A 24,942-nucleotide genomic window follows, 5' to 3' on the forward strand; every position below is an offset into this window, starting at 1 on the left:
CAGGCAGTTTATTATGTCCTGGTATCCGATTTTGGGCATCCGATTTGCCTCAAAAATGGCTCCTAGCTGCGCTGTGGCACAGGGCACTGAAAAACTTCATGGTAGCACGGCAGGATGTGGCACCAGCACGAAGGACATTTTCTGAGTAAAACCTTATGCTCGGCCTCGAAATCCGCTAAATTTTCACTACCGACCGCAGTGTTCATTCGTTCAAAAGCGCAGTGGTGAAGCTGACTTACGACGCATTCTTACGATTTCTCTTGAGGAACATTCGTTCCCCCCTCCCCCTGTGAAAGGGACGCACATTCAGAAGCCGTCTTTGCCCAGTGATGCTCAAAACACGCCTGTGTTTCCATTATGACGTAACGCATTTTCCCCGCGGTTTCGCTGTCTTTTCGACTTCTCATACTAGTGCTTGCGCTTCCTCGGATCGGACGCAATGATTGCATGCCATTAATCCTCAACCAGCGCGAAATATTCCTATCGAGACCACAGCCAATCCGCTAATCATTAATCTCTTCTTTCCTCCTCACCAGGACAGCCATAAAGTCGCAAAAAGCTCCTTCCGTTTTAAAAGAAGTAAAAAATAAAGATGAGAAGAAAGAAGGAGCCGGAGAAGAAAACGTTTTTTTTTTTTTATCAGCAAGACGTTTACACCCCAGTAGGCACCTTTTGTCGCTTTTTTAGAGCACGAAATGCATAACAAAAATAAAAACTCGCGCACGCTCTACTACCTGCACAAAACTCGAGTGGTCCTTGGTCCAAAGCCATTTTGAGGGGGTGCCTGCCCCGGAAGCAAACACCTGGCGAGTAGGTGAGGCGCACGCGACCGGCCGGCCCAGGGGAGGGGCGGGGGGTAGGCAGTCCCCGCGCTCGATCCAGAACCCCCCCCCCCCCCTTCCTTGCTTGTCGGCCGGATGGAACATCTGGAGGCCGCTCCCCGCCGCTCGTGCCCCCCTTCCCTGAAAGGAAGCAGCCGGCACGTGCAGCCGGCGGCGCGTGCGCCGCTCGCTCAATGCACGCGCGGGCAGATGGTTGGGCGCCTCTGTCGGCGGCCCCCCGCTCCTCCCGGGCACGCGACACACCGCGGGCCGGGCACGGAGCCGTGGCCCCACGCTCGGCCGCCCGCCAGGCTCGGCGCGCGATGCCCGCACTCCAGTGCCCCGCAAGCATCACGTCCAGACAGGCGCGAAGGCGTAGCCTCGATTGAAGCCACAACGACCGGAGCGACAACATGCCAGGACGGAGTTTCCGAAAGGCCCCATATCAGCGAAGAATGTCGGCCCTCTCTACCCGGGTACGTACAAGCTGCTGTGTTTCGTTGTTGGTATCCCTAGAAATGATGGGCATAACAATTTGCCACCCCTTCTAGAGCATTGTGGGTGAAGGAATCGCCAGGCTCGTTCACCCATTATGTATAATGAGAAAAGTACGAAGCATAGGTAAATGCTCGACATCCTTCATCATACTCCGTGATGGAACAGCCTGAAACCCGACCTCCGCTGAGCGTCCGCCGACAACGCGAGGTCCCGTAGATAAGCACGCCGTACACAACAGCTTCCGAACATTGACGTAGTTTAGTGTCTCTAGTTGTCGCTCTAATCACAGTCACTTTATGCCTCTAAGCCTAAGTGACAAGTGTCACAGTGAGTTTAAATCGCGACCGGATGAGGAGCGAGTGGAGAACTCTTTTGATGCGTAAGCACCGTGTGCCCCATGGACGCACCGTAAAAACTCGTCGTTGTGAGCAGCGGGTGGTACCGATAACCCGTGCGCCGCCATTTAAATGAATAAATAAATGAGTGAAAAATGAGTAGGAGAGAGGGAGAAAAAAACATTATTTGCCCATGCATAAAGGCTTCTGCACCGCTGGGGTGGAGCTGCTGTTACTAGTCGCCCCCGAGGACTGCCTCAATGTAGTGGAGGAGGGCGTCCTAGTGCTCTTCTTCTGTCAGCCTTAATACGGAGGTGGCCAAGTGTCTGGCTGAGGATGCCTTCCGGCCGATGCTTTTCGTGCTCTTTCGGAGGGGACTGGACTGGACTGGAAAGGACTTTATTGAAACAAACCCTGCAGTAGGCAGGAGCCGGGTTACGGCTCCGCCTCGACGTGGCCTGGCGTCCCGTCTTCTTCTGCGACCCTACTCGTCACAAGCCCGTTTTACGGAGCCCGTGCCTTTCGAGCGCGGCGAAGACCTGCTGGATGGCCCATGACTGGTCTGTCTTGCTTGTAGATTCGATGGCTCTCTGGAGTTCCTCCGGATACTCTTCGAAGTGCGAGTTTGAGCCGTTTTTGAGGTCTCCTCGAAAAGGAGGGAAGGGGGGGGGGGGGGTCGAGTCCCTCCTCCGAATTACCAGGAGAAGGAAAAAAAGAGTCGATAAATGTGTACCTTGTCTGTATCACCCCTGCGCAGTACCACATGTAGTGCTGGTTGTTAGGGTACCTGTGCATGCAGCGCGGGCAGCTAAGGTGGCCAGGTCTATTTTCTATGTAGAGGATAATATGGGGAGGGGGGGGGGGGGGGCATCGTAGGACCTCTGCTTGAGCTCGGCGGATGCAACCTGTCTTTGATCGGAGTCAAGTGATGTGGGGGAGGCAGTGTGTGTCTTGGTCAACGTTACTTGCCTTGGTCTGTGCTCAGCTCAACTAAGTTTTGCTGCCTGGCTTTTCTTTTTTTCGACGCGGCTGGTGAAGCGGCCGTATTCCTCCGGGAGCGCAAATGCGTATTCCTCCGGGAGCGGAACTCTCTTCCGCGAAGCTGAGCCTTGCGGAAGAGAGTTTTGCGCGCGAGTTGGTGAGCCGCCACATTTTCTGGTATCCCTTGATGACCCGGAATCCAGTGGAGTTTCACCGAAAGTTCCGGTTGGGAGGTTAGATGTTCTTCGAGAGTGTTGCGTATGCTTGTGGTTATTTTGTTGCGGCAGAAGAGGCGGATTGCATACTGGCTGTCAATCAGGCCTCAGCAGTTTCCGTCGGCCAGTAAAGTTCGTGATGGCATCTGCTATGGCTAACGCTTCTTCATGAGCAGGTTTATGAATTCCCAGGAATCGGCGAGTACTTTGTCAGCTCCCGTAGTACGTGGCGATAGTATACCGTCGTCGGATACGGTGGCGTCAGTGTATACCAGAGAGTATCTATCTTCTATCTTATATCTTCAGAGTATCTACCCTGGTCTATCTTCTGCGCCACTAGACGGTGGGTGGCACGCGCTCTGCGGTCTCTGCGTCCGAGGTCGTTTTCCCCACTCATGTGGCGGGGAAATGGATGTACAGACAGACTCGGCAGGTGCTCTCAGAGAGGGCGCTTGTTAATGTAGCCTTCCGGTTCCTTAATTTGTGCCCCTAGTGTACGAAGTATATATCTTGTCCCTGTGTAGAGGCGCGCCGCCAAGAGCCGAGACTCTTGCGTTTCTTTGTGGATGTCTATGCGGAGTGGAGTGTGAACTCTTATTCGTCGAATCTCGTGGAGAGGGTGCAGTCTGGGAGACCCAGGGCAAAATGGATAGGTTCGCATAGTTGCGTTTCTGATTCGTTTATCTCAGTGCAGGCGGGTCAGCCGCATGAAAGGGGCTGCGTACATGATGCAGGGAATGATGAACGCCTCGAAAATTCGTAGTAGTTCATGTTCTTTTACCCCATGTCACTTCCTTGAAATGCGTTTTATCGTATGCGTGATGTGATTGATCTGAGTTGTGATCTTTCTAACCGACGTGTCCGCTTTGCCTTGTTGATGAAGCCAAAAACCGAGCACTCAAATTTCTTCTTTCCTTGCCGTAGGGGTGCCGTCTGGTGTTAAAGGGACACTGACGTGATTTGTAAACATTGCGGGATTACTTGCGCAGATTGTAGTCCGGAGTCCACATGCCATGTTTCGGCCACTCTGAGTTCGTTTACGCGAAGTTATTTAGTAGAAAAATAAATTCGAAAATGATGTCCCCCTCTCTGCATCCTCGCCCATTTTCTGTGGCGTTTTCGTGTGACGTCAGGAGGAGATGACTTGGCTTGACTGCGCTACTGCACGGCTCGCCGACCTTCCGACAGAGTCAGTCGGCCCAGAGTTTATGCTACAGCGTTTAGTTCGCCGGCGCCGACGGGTCGTCGCAATTCGTTCGCTCAGTTGAAACTAAGCGACGACACGTTTGTGAATGGAAGAATGTGCCTTTCTTTACTTTGTTAGTTTGTACACTGTATCAAGCTCCAAGTCCAGGTCACTCCATACAAGCGCTGCACAAGCGCACTTGCGACGCTTCGCTGACTGGTACGCCAGTAGGAAAATTTAAGGCCACTTGAAGGCGGGAGAAGTCAGCGAAGCCAATATAGGTTTTAAGGAAATAAAATGAACCGCAACCTTTACCGTACAGCGTAAAACTAGGGAGCAGGAAGCACTTTTTTGCGCTAGGTGAACAAGCACAGCGGTCAGCAGCACGACTACGCATCTGCGAACGCTTTTCGGTCTAAGAAATGCAATTGCTAGACGTGAGATATTGTGGAAATTTGAGGAACGCTTACTTCACGAGCGCTATACAACAAATAGTCTCCTAAGCTGCTTAAAACGCTGAAACTAAATAAAAGTGTAAACTGGTTATACATTATATACCTCATATTTCCGCCGTCGACAGCGCTGGGGGTTATTTGTACCGTGGGGAACAGATTGTTTTAGTTGTAAATCACCCGAGGCGATAGATCATATATTTTTGCATTGTTGGGAGGGAGTATATTTTGGGATGTGCTACAGAGGACATTACACAAAGATTTTCCTCCAGATCCTCACGGTATACGTTTCCTTGCCATAGACAATGAGAATGGAGTGCCTTACGATTTGTACAGCAAGGTTGTCCAATGATGTTGATGCACGATGTGCAAGGGAGTATTTCAAAGAGAGCATTGGTCGATTTGTTGAAGTCATTAAGTTCCACCAGGAACTACCTGTTTGGCTGCCACAAATAGAGCAACTAATTGATTTGAGGGCATTTTAAATTGACAAAGTCAGTTGTACAAAGTCAATATGTACAAAGTACATATTGGCAATGTTGATATGTAATCTGCTGTAAATTGTCAAAGACACGCAATAAATACAAAAAAAAGACCCGTGGCCGAGTGGTCTGGAGCGCTAGGTATGATATTTTGCTAGTCGCAAGTTCGAATCCCCGAGGGTACTTTTTTTGTAAGCCGATTTTTTTTCGTTTTCGGCCGGTGTTTTCTATACTGAGTTTACCATTTTTGGGCCGTAACGCTCGCTGTTCCACAAGCGAGTTCGCAGAACGCGGGTAGACTGACACTGACGCGCTAGCCAGTTCTCGTTGGCGTGCTGTTGCCATAAGCACCGACTGCTTGCGGGCAGTGGCCACAGGCCAGAATAATCAGACGTATGGCCTGGTGCGAACACGCTTTTTACCATACAGGCATGGGTGAGGCAAGCTCCAAATATGGGGGAAAAGCGCATGGCATTTGATCGTGTGCGGTGACGCGGAGGGCGTTCATCCACTGCGTAGGCCTCGGCCAGTGATTGCTACGATTCCAAGCCGTCCTGGGAGGCTTATCTTGGGCATTTTACAGCCGACAACATGGCAGAAGCGCGGTATGACGATTACTGAGATATCGAGAATGCCCATCAGATCAAGCATGTTGTTTTACAGATCCGAAACCGAAACTTGTTTGAATGCTAATCGTGGGCATCGTCCAATCACGGTGCACATCCTCCCGTCGTCACCACGCGTTTAGTTGGTGCGGCCGCCGCAGACCGCGCATGGTAGTTTTTCTTCTTTCGAGCTTTATAAAATAATTGCCGTCTTGTCAACCGGATAAACGATGAAAAGTGTGTTAATTTGAGCCAGTCTACGCAGTGCAAGCAAAAGCGGGAGCTTGACAAATTCACTTCAGTGTCCCTTTAATGGAGAGTTTTAGCATATCGTTACCGTGTTTGCGTTACCGTTTTCCGTTACCGTTTTCCGGAAATTCCGTTTACCGCTGAAAACGGTAGGACACGTTTTAGTACGTGGCGCAGGCAGCGATGTCTGATAAAAGCAAATCACGTATAATTTTGTTGCTCATATCTATTTTCCTTCGTTTAAAGTAGCTTGAATATTTAACTTTTCAAGTGAAGCGTTCACAATAACTGTAGTTGTTTTAAAAGTACTGTATCCATCACCTGTAGAGCTTAAAAAAGAAAACGTGTCCGTGGCGCCATCTACCGAGCAGAGGTAGAATCAAGGTAAAATAGAATTTGTCCTTGCGCTATATATTTAGACAAGAAATGGGTAAAATATGTTGTAGTAATTACTTAGTAACCTACACTACCTTTTCCAGCACAATTTTGGAGGCCTAAAATCACTTTGCGAGCTCAGAGATTTATATGAACTACTTGAGGCGGGCAAGGCTTAGCACGAGTAGGGGCGTTCATTTTGCTCGCCCATTTGAGAAAAATGGTTGTTTTTCGTTCTCCTGAGCTCTATTTAACAAGAAAGATGTAATAACATCAACAAGTAAGATTGCTTTTATCGGTTGTACTAAACATAGAGCGCCGAGCGTACTGCATTGGCTGTAATCAATACGCGAGGGTACACTTCGCCTGCCCAGGAAGCTCGCTGGCCACGGTAAAACCGGTGCCGGTGAGTTACCGTTCGCGGTAACTCTCGCGCATGCGCAGTCGACTTCCGCAAACACGGTAGACGGTAACGCAAACACGGTAACGCTATGCTAAAACTCTCTAATTTGATCAGATTCCGACTACGGTCAATGCGGTCGGCTAGAACATCCCCCACGACGATGTATTCGGTCTTAGAGGGAAAGCAGCAGTGGCCACCATCTTTCATGTATGCGGTGACGATATCAATTGCTTCCTGTAATGTGGATGAGTAGGATACAGATCAGAGGGAAATTTTGGAATAGGCACCCGTAACACGACAGGATAATCCTTCACGACCAAAGCGAAGAGTTCCCAAACCGGAAGGGAGTGCTACAGGGAGATATCATCTTACCAAAATTGTTCACAGCCTGTCTGGAGGGGGTATTCAGGGAGCTTGACTGGAAAAATGCGTGGTTGCGGATAAATGGGGATTACTTGAACCATTTTATGTTTGCAGACGGCATAGTCTTGATCAGTGAATCTGCAGAACAGCTGCAAAAACGATTGAAGAACTGGAATCAGAAAGCTTAATGCGCCGCTAGCCTAAAAAAGATATGAACAAATCTTAACTAAGGATAAAAAAGTTTCAGATGACGTATACGTTTAGGTCTTAAGATGTACAACGCTCTAGCGTTACTCGTGCGTCCAGGGAGCGTTTTGGAACGAATTTGCTGCATTTACCCTGTATGCTTTCCAAGTACGGATGTTCAGCAATTAGCCCCAGAACGCCCACAGTGTCAGAGTTGATATGCGGTGTTTGAGAAGTCAGAAAGTCATAATAAATCGCATTAATTAATTAAGCTAAGACCAAACCCAAGAGTATCGTTTTTGATACCGTGGCGGAGTTTTCTCATGTGTGTAGCTAAGAAAAATGGCCGCAACCGGGAGCTCGCGCGGTGGCGTCTTACCGCATTTACTCGAAAACGAGGGAGTATTTCCATATTTTTCGTCCTACATTTAGCTATTTTCTTCAGAAAATGTTGCGTGACCAAAATAATCTATTTGTTGTCGTGTTTGAGGCCCGCCCACTGTTTATCGTTCCTTCAAATTTCCGTGTATAATATTTGATACAGTGGGCCTTCATTGATGGCCCAATTTTTGTATCGCTTTTACTATGCTTTCCAATACAGCTTTCAACAGAAAGCATTTTACCTGCTTGCTAGCATTTTGTTTCTCTTTTTTAGGGCCTGAAGTTAGGAACATATCGGACTGCATCGTCACCGGCGAGGATGTCTGCGATTTTAGTGACTTGTTGGAAAATGATGATGAAGATTACATTACCCTATTGTCGCGAACCCCTACGAGACAAGCGATGATGATCGTGCGGACAACAACACATGGCGAAAGGAAGTGCTCAAAAATAGCCATACAAACAGCACATCCAACAGGTGAAAGGGTGTGACCGCAAGGCCAAAACCCACGTTGACGCCCCCTGCCCTGCAATTGTTGGTGTGTGCAAGTTTTATGGGGGATTGACCAGCATAACTATCAGGTATCGTTGTCCAAGTACACCATCGCTCCAGGCGCTGGTACATGTATCTTCTATAACATGCTATCTTCATCGGGGTCGTGAATGCGTGGATTGTACACAGGCGCCAGAGCCATCAGTTGAAGACGTGACCACTCAGGCTGAGGACCTTCATTGTCAGCCTATCGAGAGCCTGATCTCTGCAGGAAAAGCGCCAAGAGCACAGCCGACCACTCTCCCTTTGCCTTCTGTGAAGATGACGAAGGTCACCCCGAGTCAGCCCGTACATGATGACGCTTGAAGAGACAAGGTTGGGCATCTTCCACTTGAGACGACCAAGCGACTTCGATGTAGCAGCTGTTTACCAAGCGCTAGCCCGTGTAGCACAGCTTTGTGCTCACAATGCAATGTAACTATCTGCCTGAACAAGCAACGCAACTACTTCTTCGAATACGAGTCGCCAAATGACTGCAGCTGGGAAAGAGATAGCAGAAAAGCCCACTGTATCATATATGATACGTTTATTAATTTTTTACGTGTTTGAAATTCCATGTTTGTTTTTGGATGAATGCAGTCACATTATAGCTCCTAATATAAGTACACTCGTTTCTGGAATTTTTAGTTGCCTGGAAATATGTTTGGGCTTTCTGGGATTAAAGTTAGGATAGCCGCAATGGTTTTAATCACCGCGGTACAGAAAACTCAAAGTACATTTACGCTTGCGTGGCTTAATATACGGGCGTGAAAAGTTGCGGCTTTGGGGTGTTGTCAGTTCGAGAAAGCAAAAGTGTCAAAGTTTAACAGTGTTTATTGTGGTGGCCTGATTAAACGTTTGCGGTTTTTATAATACAAACAGATAAAGAGAGAGGTGGGAGAGAAGTGTTTGGTTGAGTAAGATTTATTGAAAGTTTGGGGAAAGGGAATAAAGAGATTGTATGCCGTATGGGTTGTATTGCTTGGGATTGGGAGAGTTAGTTCATGATCGCTAGAAAACCTTCCGCTGGAACGTACGGAAACGAAGGACGGTCGAGAAAAACATGGACATAATGCTGACTAACAACTGAAGTTTACTGAAGAAACACACACATATATACAGAGAAACATTTCACAACTTGGTGAAAATTTGTCACAATCAGTCCACTCCCGGAGCACGTCCTTTTCTTTGTCGGTTAATGTGACGGAAGCGGTGCTGACGCACGTGTCGCCCTTCGTGTCGATAGCAAGAGCCTCAATAATTTCTCGCGCCAGGCGATTGTGTTTCTGTCCGATAACGTCAATTTCGTCTAAGCGCGCGGTGCAGTACAATCGCGGCAATGGAATGGAAGGTGGCCGGATGGCGTTGTCTTGAGTGATGCGGCGTGTCCTCGGGCTCTGTCATTTATGCACCTGCCGGTTTGTCCAACGTAAACTTTTACACATGATAATGGGATGCGATAAATAACTTCACTGTTGCAATCCGCGTACCCGGTGCGATGGTTCTTATCACAGTTGGGTGCGCTGCACGCGACGAAAACACCTTGTCTGGCCGCAATCTTCATAAGGCTGTGCGTGAGGCCGTGCACGTAGGGAATCACTGCGGTGTTGCTTTTTGTGCGTTCCACTCCTGGTGTCTGTCGCTTCTTCTTTCCTTTTACCCGTTGAAGCAAGCTTTCGGATATGGCCGCTGAGCCATATCCGAACTTTTCGGCCCGCTGAGCCCATCGTACGGTCACGCGAGCAGGGCGACAAGCATTGTTAGGTCGGAGTTGAGGCGGCAAGTGCGACTTCTGACCGATTTTCTCCGAGTGAAGTCCACTAGTGACCGAGCTTTCCAAGGGCATTTGGCCATGGCTCGGCACTCCACTGAGGTCCTATGAACCAAATGGTACATCCCACTTATGAAGCAAAGGCGGCCACAGAAGCACGGGCATGAAGCGAATAAGGTACCTCTCCAAGTCATCGGCAACGTCCAAGTGTCCAAAAAGGCGACCGACGTTCTTGAAAGAGGACCAAAGTTTGCTGTACAACCAAATCTCGAAAATGTCGACAAGGTAGCCTTGGTTCGACTTGTCGCAGATAAGGCCCCGGAAGACCAGAAGACTGGCATCATTAGCAAAGGCACACACTACCTCTCCCGACATAGGGATGAGGCTCCATGGAAGCAGGGATTCGGGGGTACTGTGCGAGAGCTAAAAGAGAAAAACTTGAAGCTATGCACCTCGGACAAGAAGGGAGGTTTCGTGGTACTTGATACGAAGTCCTACTGCGAGAGGGCGGATGAGGCAATCGGCAAGAACTTCAATCCTATCGATACAACGAAGCTGAAGGAAGCCAAGCAGGACACTGTAGCGTTGCTGGCTAAAGAGAACCTGGACAGCCTGTGCGGCACGCTAAAAAGAACAAAGAGGGGATTTGAACAACGATGCGCTGCATTTGTACTGTACAACAGTACAAATGCAGCGCCGTCAAAGCTATTATATGATTTTACATGTTAGCTAGGGGGAGTTTATGGCCACAAGTAATTAAAAATAATGCCGTGAATTTGAGTAATATTGGGGTGATAAGTTTGGATTTGGCTCACATTGAACTGAAACACTCAAGTTTATGCGGCATTCTGATGAAAACTTCGTTTAAATTGACTTTTAATCATCTGGCGAGTGAGTTTTGGTTGAAAAGGCATTAAAAATATGCAACAGGGCTTCAAGAACAGTAGAACTATACATGAAGGAAAGGTGAGTCCTCTTGGCACCATTAATAGCTCTTTTCGAATTCCTCCATAGGATAATTTTCTTGGGTACAACTCAGGGCACTAAGAAAGAAAGTAAACGCTTTATTGTTTTACCAGGAATTTCCAAAATGCATCACAAGAAGGCTGCTCATATCTTATCACACACACATATATCATATCTTATCATATCACACCTTAATGAAGTGGTTCGTACTCTTAGAGGCGGGGGGGGGGATGGGGGCGATTTGCCAGGGCCTGTAAGCAGAGACTGTTTAGTTAAGTACTAAAATGATATCATCATCATCATCATCACCAGCCTATTCTCCAATTACCCCGGTCCTGTGCCAACTGTGACCAATTTGTCCCTGCAAACTTCTTGATCTCATCGGCCCATCTAACTTTCTGCCGCCCCTGCTACGCTTGCCTTCTCTAGGGATCCACTCTGTTACCCTTAATTACCAGCGGTTATCTTGCCTGCGCATTACATGCCCTGCCCACGTCCATTTCTTCTTCTTAATTTCCACCAGTATGACCTTAACACGCGTTTGTTCTCTGACCCACTCCGCTCTCTTCCTGTCCCTTAATGTTACACCTATCATTTTCCGCTCCATTGCCCTCTGAGTCGTTCTCAATTTAAGTTGAACCCTCTTAGTGAGCCTCCAAGTTTCTGCCCCGTAGGTAAGTACCGGTAAGATGCAGCTGTTATACACTTTCTTCTTCAGGGACAATGGTAGGCTGCTATTCATTATCTAAAAATGTCTGCCGTATGCACTCCACCCCATTCTGATCCTTCTAATTATCTCTGCCTCATGGTTGGGATCCGGGGTCACAACTTGGCCTAAGTAGATATATTCTTTTACCACTTCCACTACTTCGCCCCTTATCCCAAACTGTTGTGCTGTCCCGAGGTTATTGATCATTACTTTAGTTTTCTGTATATTAATTTTCAGGCCCACGGTTCTACTCCGTTCGTCTAGTGCGGAAAGCATGCTTTGCAATTAGTCCCCCGAGTTACTTAGCAAGGCAACGTCATCAGCAAATCTGAGGTTACTGAGGTATTCTCCATTAACACTTACTCCCACCTGTTCCCAATCCAACGTTCTGAATACTTCTTGTAAACATGCTATGAATAACATTGGAGAGATTGTGTCTCCTTGTCTGACGCCCTTCCTTATAGGTATTTTACTGCTCTTCTTATGGAGGATGATGGTAGCTCTGGACCCATTGTAGATATTCTCTAGTATTTTTACATAATGCTCATCTACTCCCTGGTTCCGTAATGCCTGAATAACTGCTAGGGTTTTGACCGAATCGAACGCTTTCTCATAATCTATGAAGGCTATATATAGGGGTTCAGAATACTCAGCGCACTTCTCTATCACCTGATTGATCGTGTGAATATGGTCTATTGTTGAATAACCTTTACGGAACCCTGCTTGTTCTTTAGGTTGACTGAAATCTAAGGTGGCAGAAATTCTGTTAGCGATTACCTTGGTAAGTACCTTGTAGACGACTGACAGTAAGCTGATCGGCCTGTAATTTTTCAGGTACTTCATGTCACCTTTCTTATGGATATGGGAGTAAAACATAAATTAAACTAGGTTTATTTCGTAGGGACAGGTTAAACGAAATGAAATCATTGTTTCACATCTCTAAGTATCATTTCGTTCACTTCTTCCGTTCCCTTCGTCATTGACATCTGATGACATATCTATCGCCTACCTCATAATTGTCGTCTGGATTCATAATAAGCCAGCTCATAAAAGACAAAAAAATGCGAAAACACCCACGAGACAGTCTGAACACCGAAGTCAAAAGCAAACTCCCATGGGGCAAATGGATTTTGCTCATTTTGATCCGGGAAACAGCTGGATCTGGTTCATTTTCGATTATAACTACGATATGCGTACACGTTTTCAGGGCGTTATCTCAACTATTTTCTAGCCACTCCTTTTTTAGGGGAAAGTTGCCCAGTTTTTCTTGTAACTGCAGTTTTATCCGACTCCGTTTAGGTTTCTGGATCTGGCTCATTTCGAAAAAAAAAAAACGCCTCAAATATGTTTTCTATTTTAGCAATCAAGCAAGGCTTCTTTGAACAGCGATGTTGTCATGAGAAAAAGCCAACACGAAGGCCGTTCTTTCAAAGCGTCAAACTTGGCGCCACCAAGTGACGGCACCAAGGGGTGTCATGTGGCATCACGACGTCATAATTTCAAACGATGCCGAAAATGCACTCCCTAGTGCTAATGTCCACGCAAAAACTCTGCTGCTGTGCTGATGTGTTTAGTAAAGATGGGAAAATAGCCCAAAATTCTCCATGCTAGATTTTACCATTGTCGTAATTTATGGCGGCAACGAGTCAGTTTGCGTCCTTGCTAGCAAAAGAAAATTAACAAGTTGCAACAGTACAGAAAGTGAGGCAAAGCATATCTCCAATCCTCCAGGGCCTATCAAGTCGTTCTCAGGGACCATTGGTTGCAAATAAATAAATGCGTCATTTTACTGCACATGTTACATGGGCAATCATTTGAACATTGCATCTTAGAATTGAGGTAAGGCACAGATTTTGCAGGGGTCTGAACAGCTGACTGTACAATTCAAGATGCGTCGAAAAGCTACACAATTCCAAACGATAGGACGGGAAACGCAACGACCAAACCAGAAATTATAACGGTTCAAAATCTGGTTTCGTTCGTTGAACTGGTTGGTGTATTAGTTTGGCGTTTAGGTTTTTTCCCGACGGTATTTCACAATTATGTTTAGCATAGCTTGGACCGTAATAAACTTTAAAAGGCTAACTGGACTGTTTGCCTGGAAAACAGCGTTCGTGTCCGTGAAGGTTGTCGTCTAGAATACAGAGCACGCGAAAGATGCGCCATTAGATACCAGTCAGTAGTCGCTGCACGGCCCGCACGTGTGTACAGGAGTTTTACCCGACTTGGCGACCAGTTGAAGGTCGCCAGCCGAGTCAATGGTGAGCACCGTGCCGAAGTATATACGAGCATTAGCCACTTCGTGTGCCATACATGTGCCTTGCTCGAGTTAGCCGCGTGTATCGAAGCGCTGTCGCCTAGGAACTAAATCTGAATTCTTGAGAAGTTTCAGTCTACGAAATACAAAATCGACAACCCATAATTACAGAAAAGGGGCACTATGTACCTGGCCGCAGCAGAAACGCCAACGCCGCCTTTCGACGTCTGAACAAACATAGTGTTACTGTATCTTTACCATACACGCGTCTCGTTTTGCTCAATAACACCTCCATACTGATTAAAAGCCTGGTATAAAACCAGCACGCGCCTATACACACAGTGGGTTATTTGGAACTCAACCTACAGTTTTTGCAGCCCATAGTGCTGTCGGCATACTTTCATTCCATGGCAACGTAAAGTCATATGATACAATAATTTCGAGCGTTCGGCAAGGTTGCAACAATTCTTTTACCTTGCAAGTTATTACCAGGAACCATAACGCCTCCTGCCAAAGCCGACAGCCTCGAAGGCCTGGAATTTGTTTTGTTCTTGAATTCTCGCTGTTGTCGGTTATTAGCAGCTGGATTTTCCCTTTGTCCGAAAGATTGTTTAATACAGAAGCTGTCACCTAGCTCCGACTCTTCGCGCTCCGCACCGGACCGGCGTCGCAAGAAATGCGGCGACGCCGGCAATGTTTCTTCCGTTGCGGTAGCCAAAACTATACTTTAATTCACGCCTTGAGCTAGTGTATGCGATTTTAAGACAATTATTATGATGAAAACTTACGAACATGCAAAATATGGTGCGCACAAGCATCAGACGTCAACGGAGCGCGAAGAAACAGCAGGGAGAGCGAGCCCTAGTCAGGCAGACGACAAATGCGAGAATCCCTAGGCCGACGTCACGAAGGCGCGCCTCGCAGCGCCGCCCGTGGCCGCGCTCACCGCCAACAGTTCAAATCTTACAAAAGTGGGGGTACGCACACACACGCACACACACACACACACACACACACACACACACACACACACACACACACACACACACACACACACACACACACACACACACACACACACGCACTTATTGGACCACTTTGCGCGCACCATTTAAGAGACAACTTGTGTGGTAAAATGGGGATCAATGTTCGAGCGGTTCCGGCATGAGTCAAAGTCCCCTAACTGCAGTTGGCTGAGGCACTCATCTTCGCTACGACACCGTGACTTGAAAGAGTAGAGTTTGCGCGGCTACACGAGAACGCTAGACTGTTGTGCTGGGTGGGTCACTCGGCCGGCCGGCTGCTGGCGTGCGAAGATCGCGCCCATGGTCTCTCTCTCTCTCTCTCTCTCTCTCTCTCTCTCTCTCTCTCTCTCTCTCTCTCTCTCTGCCAGAGTGCCAAGTGTGTACATGCGTGCATTCGATTCTTGAGCGGGAATGAGCGTACTGGCCGCAGGTGGTGGGCGCCCCGTAGCACGGCGGCATGCCGACGCCGGGCGGCAGCGACGGCGACGGCGGCCAGCTGGAGTGGGCCATCGCGGGCTTCCGCGCCTGCGCCGAGGAGGCCCTGCGGTTCCTCATCGAGCAAGAGCGACTGCCAGGTGCGCCCTTTAACCGGATCGTGTTTGGCATATGAACCACTGGGAATGAAAAAAAGGGCGATGCATTGAGCAGCGACAGCAATGCCGGCATCTCCAACAACGGGATTCGCAGCTAATCTACCTCCATATACGCTCTCTTTGTCTTATGGAGGCACCGATTGTTGGAATGGTGGCAGCATGGGCCGCACAATCTACCTGCGAGTATACGCATGCAAGCGCGATGGCAAGGCGGCATGCGCCGTGAAACGAGTGCACGGTAACGCAATAAGCCCCCTCACCGCCTCCAGTTATATTTCGCTACCACTGAGGCACTCTCACATTATTGTATAATAAAGTTGTCTCTCTCTCTACCTTACTTCTCTTAGCCAGAGACTCTATGATTCCCTTAGTACGCCATGAGCGTAAATAGATTGTTCACGGTGCATGGGCGCAGGAATTTGCGTTTCAAGTTTGCGAGAAATCGCGAGGAAGTTAGTTTTGTGCATGCACCGCGAAAGAAAAGAACTGCGGGAAAAAGTAAACGCAAAAATTTAGCTAAACAGCAACAATATATGCAAACGTTGGCTTGTGGCATCAAGGGCGAGGGAAGCGAGACTTTTCATTTTTTCATGGTGAAAGTCTTCTCGGATTAAGTCCTCTTTGGAGAGCAGGATCCAACTGCACAGTACTGCCATCTGTAAAGGTACCCTGTAGTACCACAAAAGATCAAGATGCATGACAAGGTAATTCGTAGGTTTAGCCGAACTGACAGGACCGCACATGTAGAAGCGCCTTCCAAATTTTTTTCAAAACAGGCGAAGACGGTAAGTGCGCAGGTTGTAAATTTGCGAAGAAGCAAGATTCCGGAATATATGATCGCAACGATAGGGAAAGGCCCAAAGTGCACTATACAACCCATCAGAAGAACCAGCATAGTTCCAGAGGACGAAAGCGGGCCTACATTTTGAAGCCGTCAAGGCCATGGAAGAGTACGTGCTCCGGCCCAGTCGAGTACGTGCTCCGGCCCAGTCTTGAGCAGTAACTAGTTACTAGTAGCGCTTTACCGGTAACTAGTTAGTTTTATCAGTAACTGGTAACTGTAACTACCTAGTTACTTTTAAGTTAGTTGAACTTATAGCTGTAACTCTTACTTTTTACAGAGTACCTGTAACAGGAAATAACGTTACAGTTACTTCCTTTTTCATAGAAAACTATCCAATAGCAACACTCGTTTAGACCGACATACAGTTCGCGGTTTCGACTTCTTCGGACTCTCTTCTCTCCACCTTTCACCTTTCCACAACACGGCTTCCCTCGCAGTTTAGGAGAGGAGGTCGCTAAGAGGATGGATTATCTTTCCTGCAGAGAACCGAGATTGGAGTTCGGTCTTAGAGGTGATGTCTAAAACTATCCATTCGTCTTGAGTAAGCAGAAAAAAGAAGAAAAAAAAACTGGAAATTAGACCTCCGGAAGGAGAGAAGCTCTCGGATGCCAAATTTGATAAACAACTCATCCCAAGTTACAATGAGTTTAGCAAATAAATTCCCCGACACCCTGGGTGCATGTACAAAAACTTTGATGCAACAAAATTAGGCGTACACAACGATTGTTGGTGTAGGACTTAAGTGCGCCCCCTGTTAGCTTCGTCTAGTCTAGAATTTTAGCACATGCAATTTTAACTAGCCGCACGCCTTTGTACGTCTGTACTAGATAAACAGAACTATCATTTGGTTAGTGATCTACAGTCAAACCCGATTATAACGAACCCGGATAGAGCGAATTATGCTATATACCGAACAAAAATAAATCAGTTACAAAAGTACACGTGAAACATATTCCTTATAACGAAGGTCACATCGGATATATCGAACTCGGCGAACCTAGGATTGCCGCAGAAACACAAGGTTTCAGAGCGGTAATTGAGATGTTGACTGGCCGCGGTTGAGACGTTGAGCTTCACATGGAGCGACGTGACGCCGGACACGAGTCCGTAACTGAAGCAGAGTGGAAAGCCGGGCTAGTTGAAAATGGTTCATCACTGCAACTCCGCACAACAAAACGGGACCATACAATTCCTTCTGGGATTTCCTGAGTGCCGTCGACGACCAGATTGCCGTCACTGTGAGCCCCTCTGACGAAGACACGTACCGTCGCAGATGTCATGGCAGCTTGCGCTGCTGAAAAACACCAAAGAGGCAGAGGATGTCGCGGGGGAAAGCCGTCCACCGCTTAATGAAGCGCTTTCGCCAGTTGATATGCTATATATATATTGAAGGACAGGGATTTGAATGCTGTGCTAGTTGACGCCGCCAAAGTGCAAGTGAAAACAAGAATCCCCTCTTTTCTGCGAAGTAGGCAGTTGAGGCGGAAAGTAGCTATATTGTTTGCAATGAATGAATGGTTTTGTGTATGGTAACGACATACTTAATTGCGTTGGTTTCCGCACGCGAAAATGGGAACGGGGGGGGGGGGGGGGCATATTGCGAACTCGTAACAAAAAACTCGTTATAGGAGGAGTTCGCTATATCGAACTATTGGATATATCGAACGAACCGCGGTGCATGTTGCAGTTCGCTTTAACCGGGTTTGACTGTATTACTTTGTTTTATAACTAACGGAAAAGGAACGACGTTACTTTTTCACAGAAACTGTACCTGTAACAAGTTACTTTTAAAAGTTCTGCAACTGTAACTATAGTTAGTTAGTTGAAGCTTTTATTTGAAAGGAAGGCCATAGCCAATGAGGGGGTGGTTGGGGTTGGGATGGGAAGGGGGATATATTGAATATGATCTTAGTTCGCACTTCACAGTTCACACTTAGTTCACACTGAGTTCAAATTTACCACTTAATTCACCACATTTCAAACTTATTCACACTTCACAGTTTTTGAGTCAGTGTGACGGATTAAGCGTCGCCCTGCTAGACGACTCGCGCCAGACCACTCTTCATTGCGAAGCTAGCAAGCTCCGAAAGAAGCTCACCGCGGTCTATATTGTCTGATATATCAGGGGAGGTAAACGGGGTGTGACGTGATAGAAGCTGAGTTCGATGCTTTTGGAAGTATACGCATGACCAAATTAGATGGTGTAAATCAGATTTGACGCCCATATTGCAATAAGGGCAATGTTCCCGTCCTTCAGGTCTGCGGGTCCATTTCTGAATTATATGTGGAGTATACGCAGCGTCAGGATAAACTTATTTATGAACACTTCAGCCGCTCTTGGTTGCGTGCCGACATTGAACAAGTAACCTGTCGGGGAGGCCATCCGTTGTTCCTGTTGTCGTGCCTTCTTAAGTCGGAGCAGGAGAAGAGCCGGGGGCGTGGAAGAGGACAACGAGGAGTTCGGTGGAGAGGAACGAGCGATGCTCTCCTGCGCTGCCTCGTGGGCAGCCCGATTTCCTGTGTTCGTGTCCTCATGGCCCGGCGTCCAGTCAATTCGGCCTTGTACACCCTGTCCTCTGAGGAGTTCCATTTGCAGCAAAATAGAGTTCACTATTGGGTTGGATGAGAAAGGCTTCCGGAGTTCTTGTAGAGCCTCAAACGAATCTGTGAGGATACGCACGTGTCCAGGGGGCCGGGTGTCGAGATCGTAGCATAGATGACTAAGTGCATTATTTATAGCGTACAATTCACCTTCCAGACTTGTGGCATTATTATAGTTGAGTGCAGAGCTGCCATTTAAAGATGTTTGTTCCGGGCATATCCATTCAGTGCCAACAGTACTCGGTGTAATGCTTGCATCTGTGAAAATGTCCACTTCCCCTTTGAGTTTGGTGTCCTGTAGGTGCCGAATTCGCCGTGTTCTTGCATGGCACTTGGCACAACAAAGCAATAGCAAAACACCAAACAACTATCTTCCTGAACATAGCATGAAAAGTTTCCACCTCCATCCTGCCACTGAAGCAGAAGTATTTGTAGCCTACCAAACTCTCCGAAACACGAACAGCAAAGATGTTGATGGCATTCAGCTTCGACCGGTTAAATTTGTGCTGGATGTAATAACGCCCATTATAACGTATATATGCAACCTCTGTTTCGCCTCTGGAATTTTTCCAAAAAAGCTTCAGGTAGCAAAAGTCAGCGCGGTATTTAAAAGTGGTGACAAAAACGACTTTACAAACTATAGACCCATATCAGTGCTGCCAACGTTCTCTAAAGGCATAGAAAAAATAATTTCTTCGAGAATTACTTCCTTTTGTGATAAGTTTCTCATTTTTTCGAACGCCCAGTATGGATTTCGACGAGGAAAGTCTACCACACATGCGCTACTTCAACAAAAAGAAATCATATTAGATGGTTTTGAGTCAAAGCTACTAACTCTTGGAATTTTTGTGGATTTTTCGAAAGCGTTCGACAGACTTAATCATGCGACTTTACTAACCAAACTTGAACGATATGGTATCCGAGGGACGGCCTTAAACCTAATCAGAAGTTACTTGCAATTTCGTAGTCAGTGTGTTGTCATTAACAAAGCCCATTCCAATTTTCTTTCTATCAGTGCTGGGGTCCCACAGGGCAGCATTTTAGGGCCGTTACTATTTAATCTATACGTCAACGACATTATCAAAATCAACACTGATGCAAAATATGTAATATATGCGGATGACACCAGCCTTTTCCTCACTGCTAATACCACTGAAGAATTAACACGTGCAGCAAATACTACCTTGGAAAAACTGCATGAATGGAGTAAGGCTAACTCCCTAGCTATCAACGCATTGAAAACTAAATCAGTTGTTTTCAGAACTAGAAACACAATAATGCGCGGCCCTGTGAATTTATTCCTTGGTGGCTCTAAAATACCCTGTGTTCCGAATGTCAAAACCCTGGGTGTTACATTTAACGAGCATTTATTTTGGGACCCGCACATTGATCAAATAAAGACTAATCTTTCGAGGTCGTGTGGGGTTATCGGCAAGGTCCGCTACTTTCTTCCGCAAAATGTGAAATTGCTTATTTACAACTCATTGTTTTACAGTCAACTAACCTATGCTCTATTGGTCTGGGGGACGACTGCACAAAGCCATCTAAATAAACTGCAAACATTGCAAAACAAGGTATTACGAAATGTAACAAACCGCTGTCGTGATTCGCCGTCTAAAGACCTATACCTCGATCTAAAAATGATTCCAATCAAAAGCCTATATTCATACATACTTGTACGACACTACATAAAGGAATTGAAGACTGGTAGTAGGTTCTTAGAGGATACTGCTAAATTAACAAAAAACACAATAACTCGAACGCTCCGGCGCATCCCACATTGGCTTATCCCCCGCTCCAGGACAAACTACGGAAAGCAAAGAGTGCAATATCAGCTACCTTACCACTTAAACCAACTATACCTATGTAAAGTACAGCCAGAAAACCTAACGCTTAAATCGTGGAAGCAATACAATGTTGATATGGCGCTCTTGAGCTAAATGTGCATACGTGTTATCTGTACTTTCATTCATGCTTGTTTTTATGTTGTACCATGGCGCAAGTTGTGAAATTCTCTAGGATGTAAATAAGGTGCATATTTGTTTCGTATGAAATATGCATTGTATATTGTACCATTTAGAAATTGTTCTGCTTTTTTTTGTTTCATCTGTTTTTTTTTTCGTTTTTCGCACTTGGTTGGTCGACTGAGGTTCGACTTCTTTCTGTTCTTTTTTTTTTTTTAACATATGACACTTGCTTTGTAATTAGAGAACGGCAGTGCTGCGCTGCCGTCGACGTGTGTACACGGGGTAGGGTCCTCGTCAAGCCAGCGCCTGTGCTGGCTTTTTGACCCTCTCCTTGCAACGCGACATGTAACTACATAAATGAATAAATTTGAATTTGAATTTGAATTTGAATTTGAGTTTGTAGTATCGCTCTGGAACTGTGTCCTAGGACATTGTCTGTGAACGTCCAAGGTGCCAACGCAGTCGGCAGAGGCACTTCCGGGGGAGGCTTAGAGTTACTTTTTTGGCTTAGGTAACCAACTGTAACACTGTTACTTTTTACTGCTAACGTGCAAATGACTGCTTCATCCCAAACCCAGGAGGGAACACCATTAGTTTCCTAAGAAAGAATGAGTTGCGGCTGCTGATGTCAGACAAAAATGGTGCATCTACTGTTATGGACTAGAGACATACCATGAGAATGCGGCGCAATTAATCATTACAAGCGACCTTCGGCAAAACAAGACCATATGAAGATAATCGCGAAGCACAGAGTTCAAGACAGTGGGTTTCGTGAGCGTATGGGTCTCAAGAAACTATAAGAAAGAGAGAGAGAGAACAACATCTTTATTGGGCGGCTAAATTAGTCGCAGATACCAGCCTCCTGTAGGGGAGGCAGCATCTATGACTGCTGGCGCTGGAGCGCCTCCATCGCGAACTGGACGGCTCCCCGTTGAGAGTCTAAGTCTTCCTTGCCCACCGCACGAGCAAGATGGGGTGGAAGCGATTGCATGCAGAGTAAACTTTTATACACCCTTTTTGGCCAAAAAGGGTGTAGTATAAGTGGGAAAATGGTGTTGGGAGGCAATTACACCCCTTTTTCTCAAATCTCAACACCCTTATTCGTAGCTCTACGCCATTTTTGTTTTGGAAAAAAGGGTGTTGACCAACTTCAACACCCTTGGTTTTTAGAAGGGTGTTGAAAGGGTGTAGGAAAGGTGTTCAGCTGTTGATTAAATAAGGCCATGCATGCATGTATAATTGCACTCTGAAGTACAAGACATCCCCTAATGCCCTCCACCCAACCTCGTAAGAAATGTTCAAAAGCAAAAACAATTGTTCGTCTGCAATGATCGCTCGTTTCCATATACGGTGCGCATCATCGCCAAAGTTTAGCCTTGGCACGTGAAACGTATATCTGAACATTTTAAATTAACCAGACTATATATACACACTAAACTTTTTTACAACCTTTTTGCCTAATAAAGGTGTAGTACAAGTTCAGCCGGATTTTACAAGGCTGTTTTAGTGTGTCTCCCGCACTGACAGCGGATCCAAGGGGGAAACAAGGCTAGATCGACCCCCAGCTCAGCTGTTTCTCGAGCCTATATACGAATCGGCAAGGCCCCGTCTCGCGTGTGCGCAGCGTGGTGTCTAGACACCGACGGAAGCACGTACGGTCGTCAGGCGGCCTTGAACGCCGGTAGCACCACTAGTACAAGCTGCGCCAATTTTTTTTTCTAGTACCTTCTAGTTTTTCTAGTTTTTTTCTAGACTAGTACCTTCATAGCGGTACAGTAAGAGGTGTGCATACTCATGCGCCCCTTGTGTTCACACACGATCAGGCTCGAAAGCCGGCTTCCCCGTTACAATAACCTATCTGCGGTGGTGCACCCTTTGCAGGTGGCGCAGTTCTTTTGATTGGTATTTTGTTGCCAACGCCACCGAGCCTAGCTCAATCTTAAACAGCCCCGCTGGTAATGAATTAAGCCAATTCATATTGTTTTAAACATCGTGAGGTACAAAGCATCCCCCTGCACGTAGAAAAGGTTCAGTCCGCTCGTGTAAATGGGTATAAAATACCTCCAAATTTGCAGATCTTTTACACCCTTTTTCTTAGTTTTCAACACCCTAATTTGTAGCTTTATGCTCTTGTGGGAAAAGGGGTGTTGAAATAATGAACACTCTTTTGGGGGGTTGTTGAAATGGTGTGGAACATTTGTTTCGTATTTAATAAAATTCTATGACTTATTGAACATAACAGCCACATCACGATTAAAAAAATTTTGCAAATCCGCATGCCTACTTGTATATTCTCACATTAAAATTCACACTTCCAAAATTATCGTTAAAATACCGAATTTTCGCGACAATCCGACCGACTCTATCAGAGGACTTTCCTCTGTTGGCTATAAAAGCAAGAAGAGCAGATGTATTTCTAAGTATGTACTCGCTCTCCTCAAGCATCCCGTTGGTTTTCTTGCTCAATTCATTTGTGGTCCAAGTGTGACTTGTGCGTCTGTATATCATGCTGCGCGCTCAGCCGATATACATCGTCACGCGTGCTGCGCTGTCACAACCCTGTTAGGGGCGAAGAACCTTAGGAGCTCGGGCTGTCGGCGTCTCCTGTCGTCTCATGTAGTCATGGTGCTAAAACACCGGGGCACTCGTTTTCCAACACCTCACGCTAGAACGTAACGCGTACTAAAAGAACACACCAGGACACTCTCTTTCCAACGCCTCGTGCTAGACCGATTCATCTCCATGGGCTGCTGACAACGAGGACGCGGGTTCGATTCCCGGCCGCGGCTGCCGCTTTTCTGATGGAGGCGAAAAGCAAAAATGCCCGTGTGTTCGAAATTTCGGCGCACGTTAAATATATTCAGATGGTCCAAATTGAACCAGAGCCCTCCACTACGGCGCCCCTTATCGCCTGTGAAGCATTGGCGCGTTAAACACCACAATCAATCAATCAATCAATCAATCAATCAATCAATCAATCAATCAATCAATCAATCAATAGTCTCCATGGGCAAAAACGCGTATTAAAAGAGCATGCCGGGACACTCGTTTTCCAACGCCCCGCGCTACTTCTTAGTATACTTCTTAGCATGCTTCAGCGTGTGACACGAAGACAAGTTACGGTCAGTCTGCCTCTCTGACGCCACCGCCTCAGCAAGCGCGCGATCGCTCCTCCCGCCGGCGCTTCTCTGGCTCCCAATCAGCACGCGCCGTGTCGCTAGAGAGAAACTACCAATCTTTGAATACACTTATACACTGCATGCTTCGCCCCTCCTCCCATTTTACATTAGTGGAGACGGCCTGGGATTTTTTTAGGGTGTTAAGCAAGATTAAACCCTCATTTTAGGGTGTTTATCAGGACACCCTTTTTTCATCTTTTCACCTTTTTTTAGCCAAATCACATTTTAAAGGTGTGCGACGTAGGGCAAGATTTTTACTTTTTCGGCCAAAAAGAGTTCAAAAAAGTTTAGTGTGTGGGATTGAACATTTCAACGTTTCTTCTCCGACGGAACCCATAAAGCTGACAACTCGCTCAGAGTCATCGTCGAGGAGAAAGAGACGTGTCGAAGGACGCTGGCAACCTTCAGCATCCCCAGTGGTGGAATTCGCGGCTATACTCACTCAGCAGGCTGTCAGATACAATCGAAGGTGTCCTCGCTACCCGTCGGCAACCCGTTCATGATTAGGATCACCGGTCAACCGGAATAATTGACCGGTGCAGGCATTAGGGATTTTTATTACAGCATACCACAGACACACGCAATAACAATAGTTGAAGAAGCGATCGACATGTGCGATGCTCTCGGGTTCGAAAACGTATCTGAGCTTAGCGTTCAGAACTTCGTACAACTGCTAGAGAGAGATCAATTGAAAATCGCTGCACACCCGGTATGGAGCTCGTGCTGTAGAGTGGCCGGGGATCGGGTTAAATTTTTACGCTGCCTATATCCCGTCAAGTTCGGTTGATATGTTAGTGTAGAATATGAAAGACAAAGAAAGCGGAGAAAAAATGCCCGCCGGCTGGGGTGGGTTCGGATCCCACCCGGCGGGCATTTTTTCTCCCCTTTCTTTGTCTTTGAAAATTCTTCATCTGTTTTATGACCCACCGCATTTCCCCCTTTGCTTTCCGAGGCATTCTTGACTGC

At 46.8% G+C, this 24,942-nt stretch overlaps 1 protein-coding gene across 1 annotated transcript in view; it reads left to right on the forward strand.

Annotated features, from left to right (window-relative positions):
- Positions 1 to 938: 938 nt before the first annotated feature.
- LOC144169849 (uncharacterized) overlaps positions 939 to 24,942 on the forward strand; it is a 30,919-nt gene continuing 6,915 nt past the window's right edge. Inside the window, exons 1-2 of the mRNA XM_077699240.1 lie at positions 939 to 1,297; positions 15,223 to 15,367. Coding sequence (XP_077555366.1) covers positions 15,250 to 15,367 — 118 coding nt within the window. The 5' untranslated portion in view covers positions 939 to 1,297; positions 15,223 to 15,249. The remainder of the gene's footprint in view (positions 1,298 to 15,222; positions 15,368 to 24,942) is intronic.

The sequence above is a fragment of the Haemaphysalis longicornis genome, unplaced genomic scaffold, assembly GCF_048455015.1.
Source record: "Haemaphysalis longicornis isolate Haplotype H1 unplaced genomic scaffold, Haemaphysalis longicornis Haplotype H1 scaffold_1, whole genome shotgun sequence".
NCBI classification, from domain to species: domain Eukaryota; kingdom Metazoa; phylum Arthropoda; class Arachnida; order Ixodida; family Ixodidae; genus Haemaphysalis; species Haemaphysalis longicornis.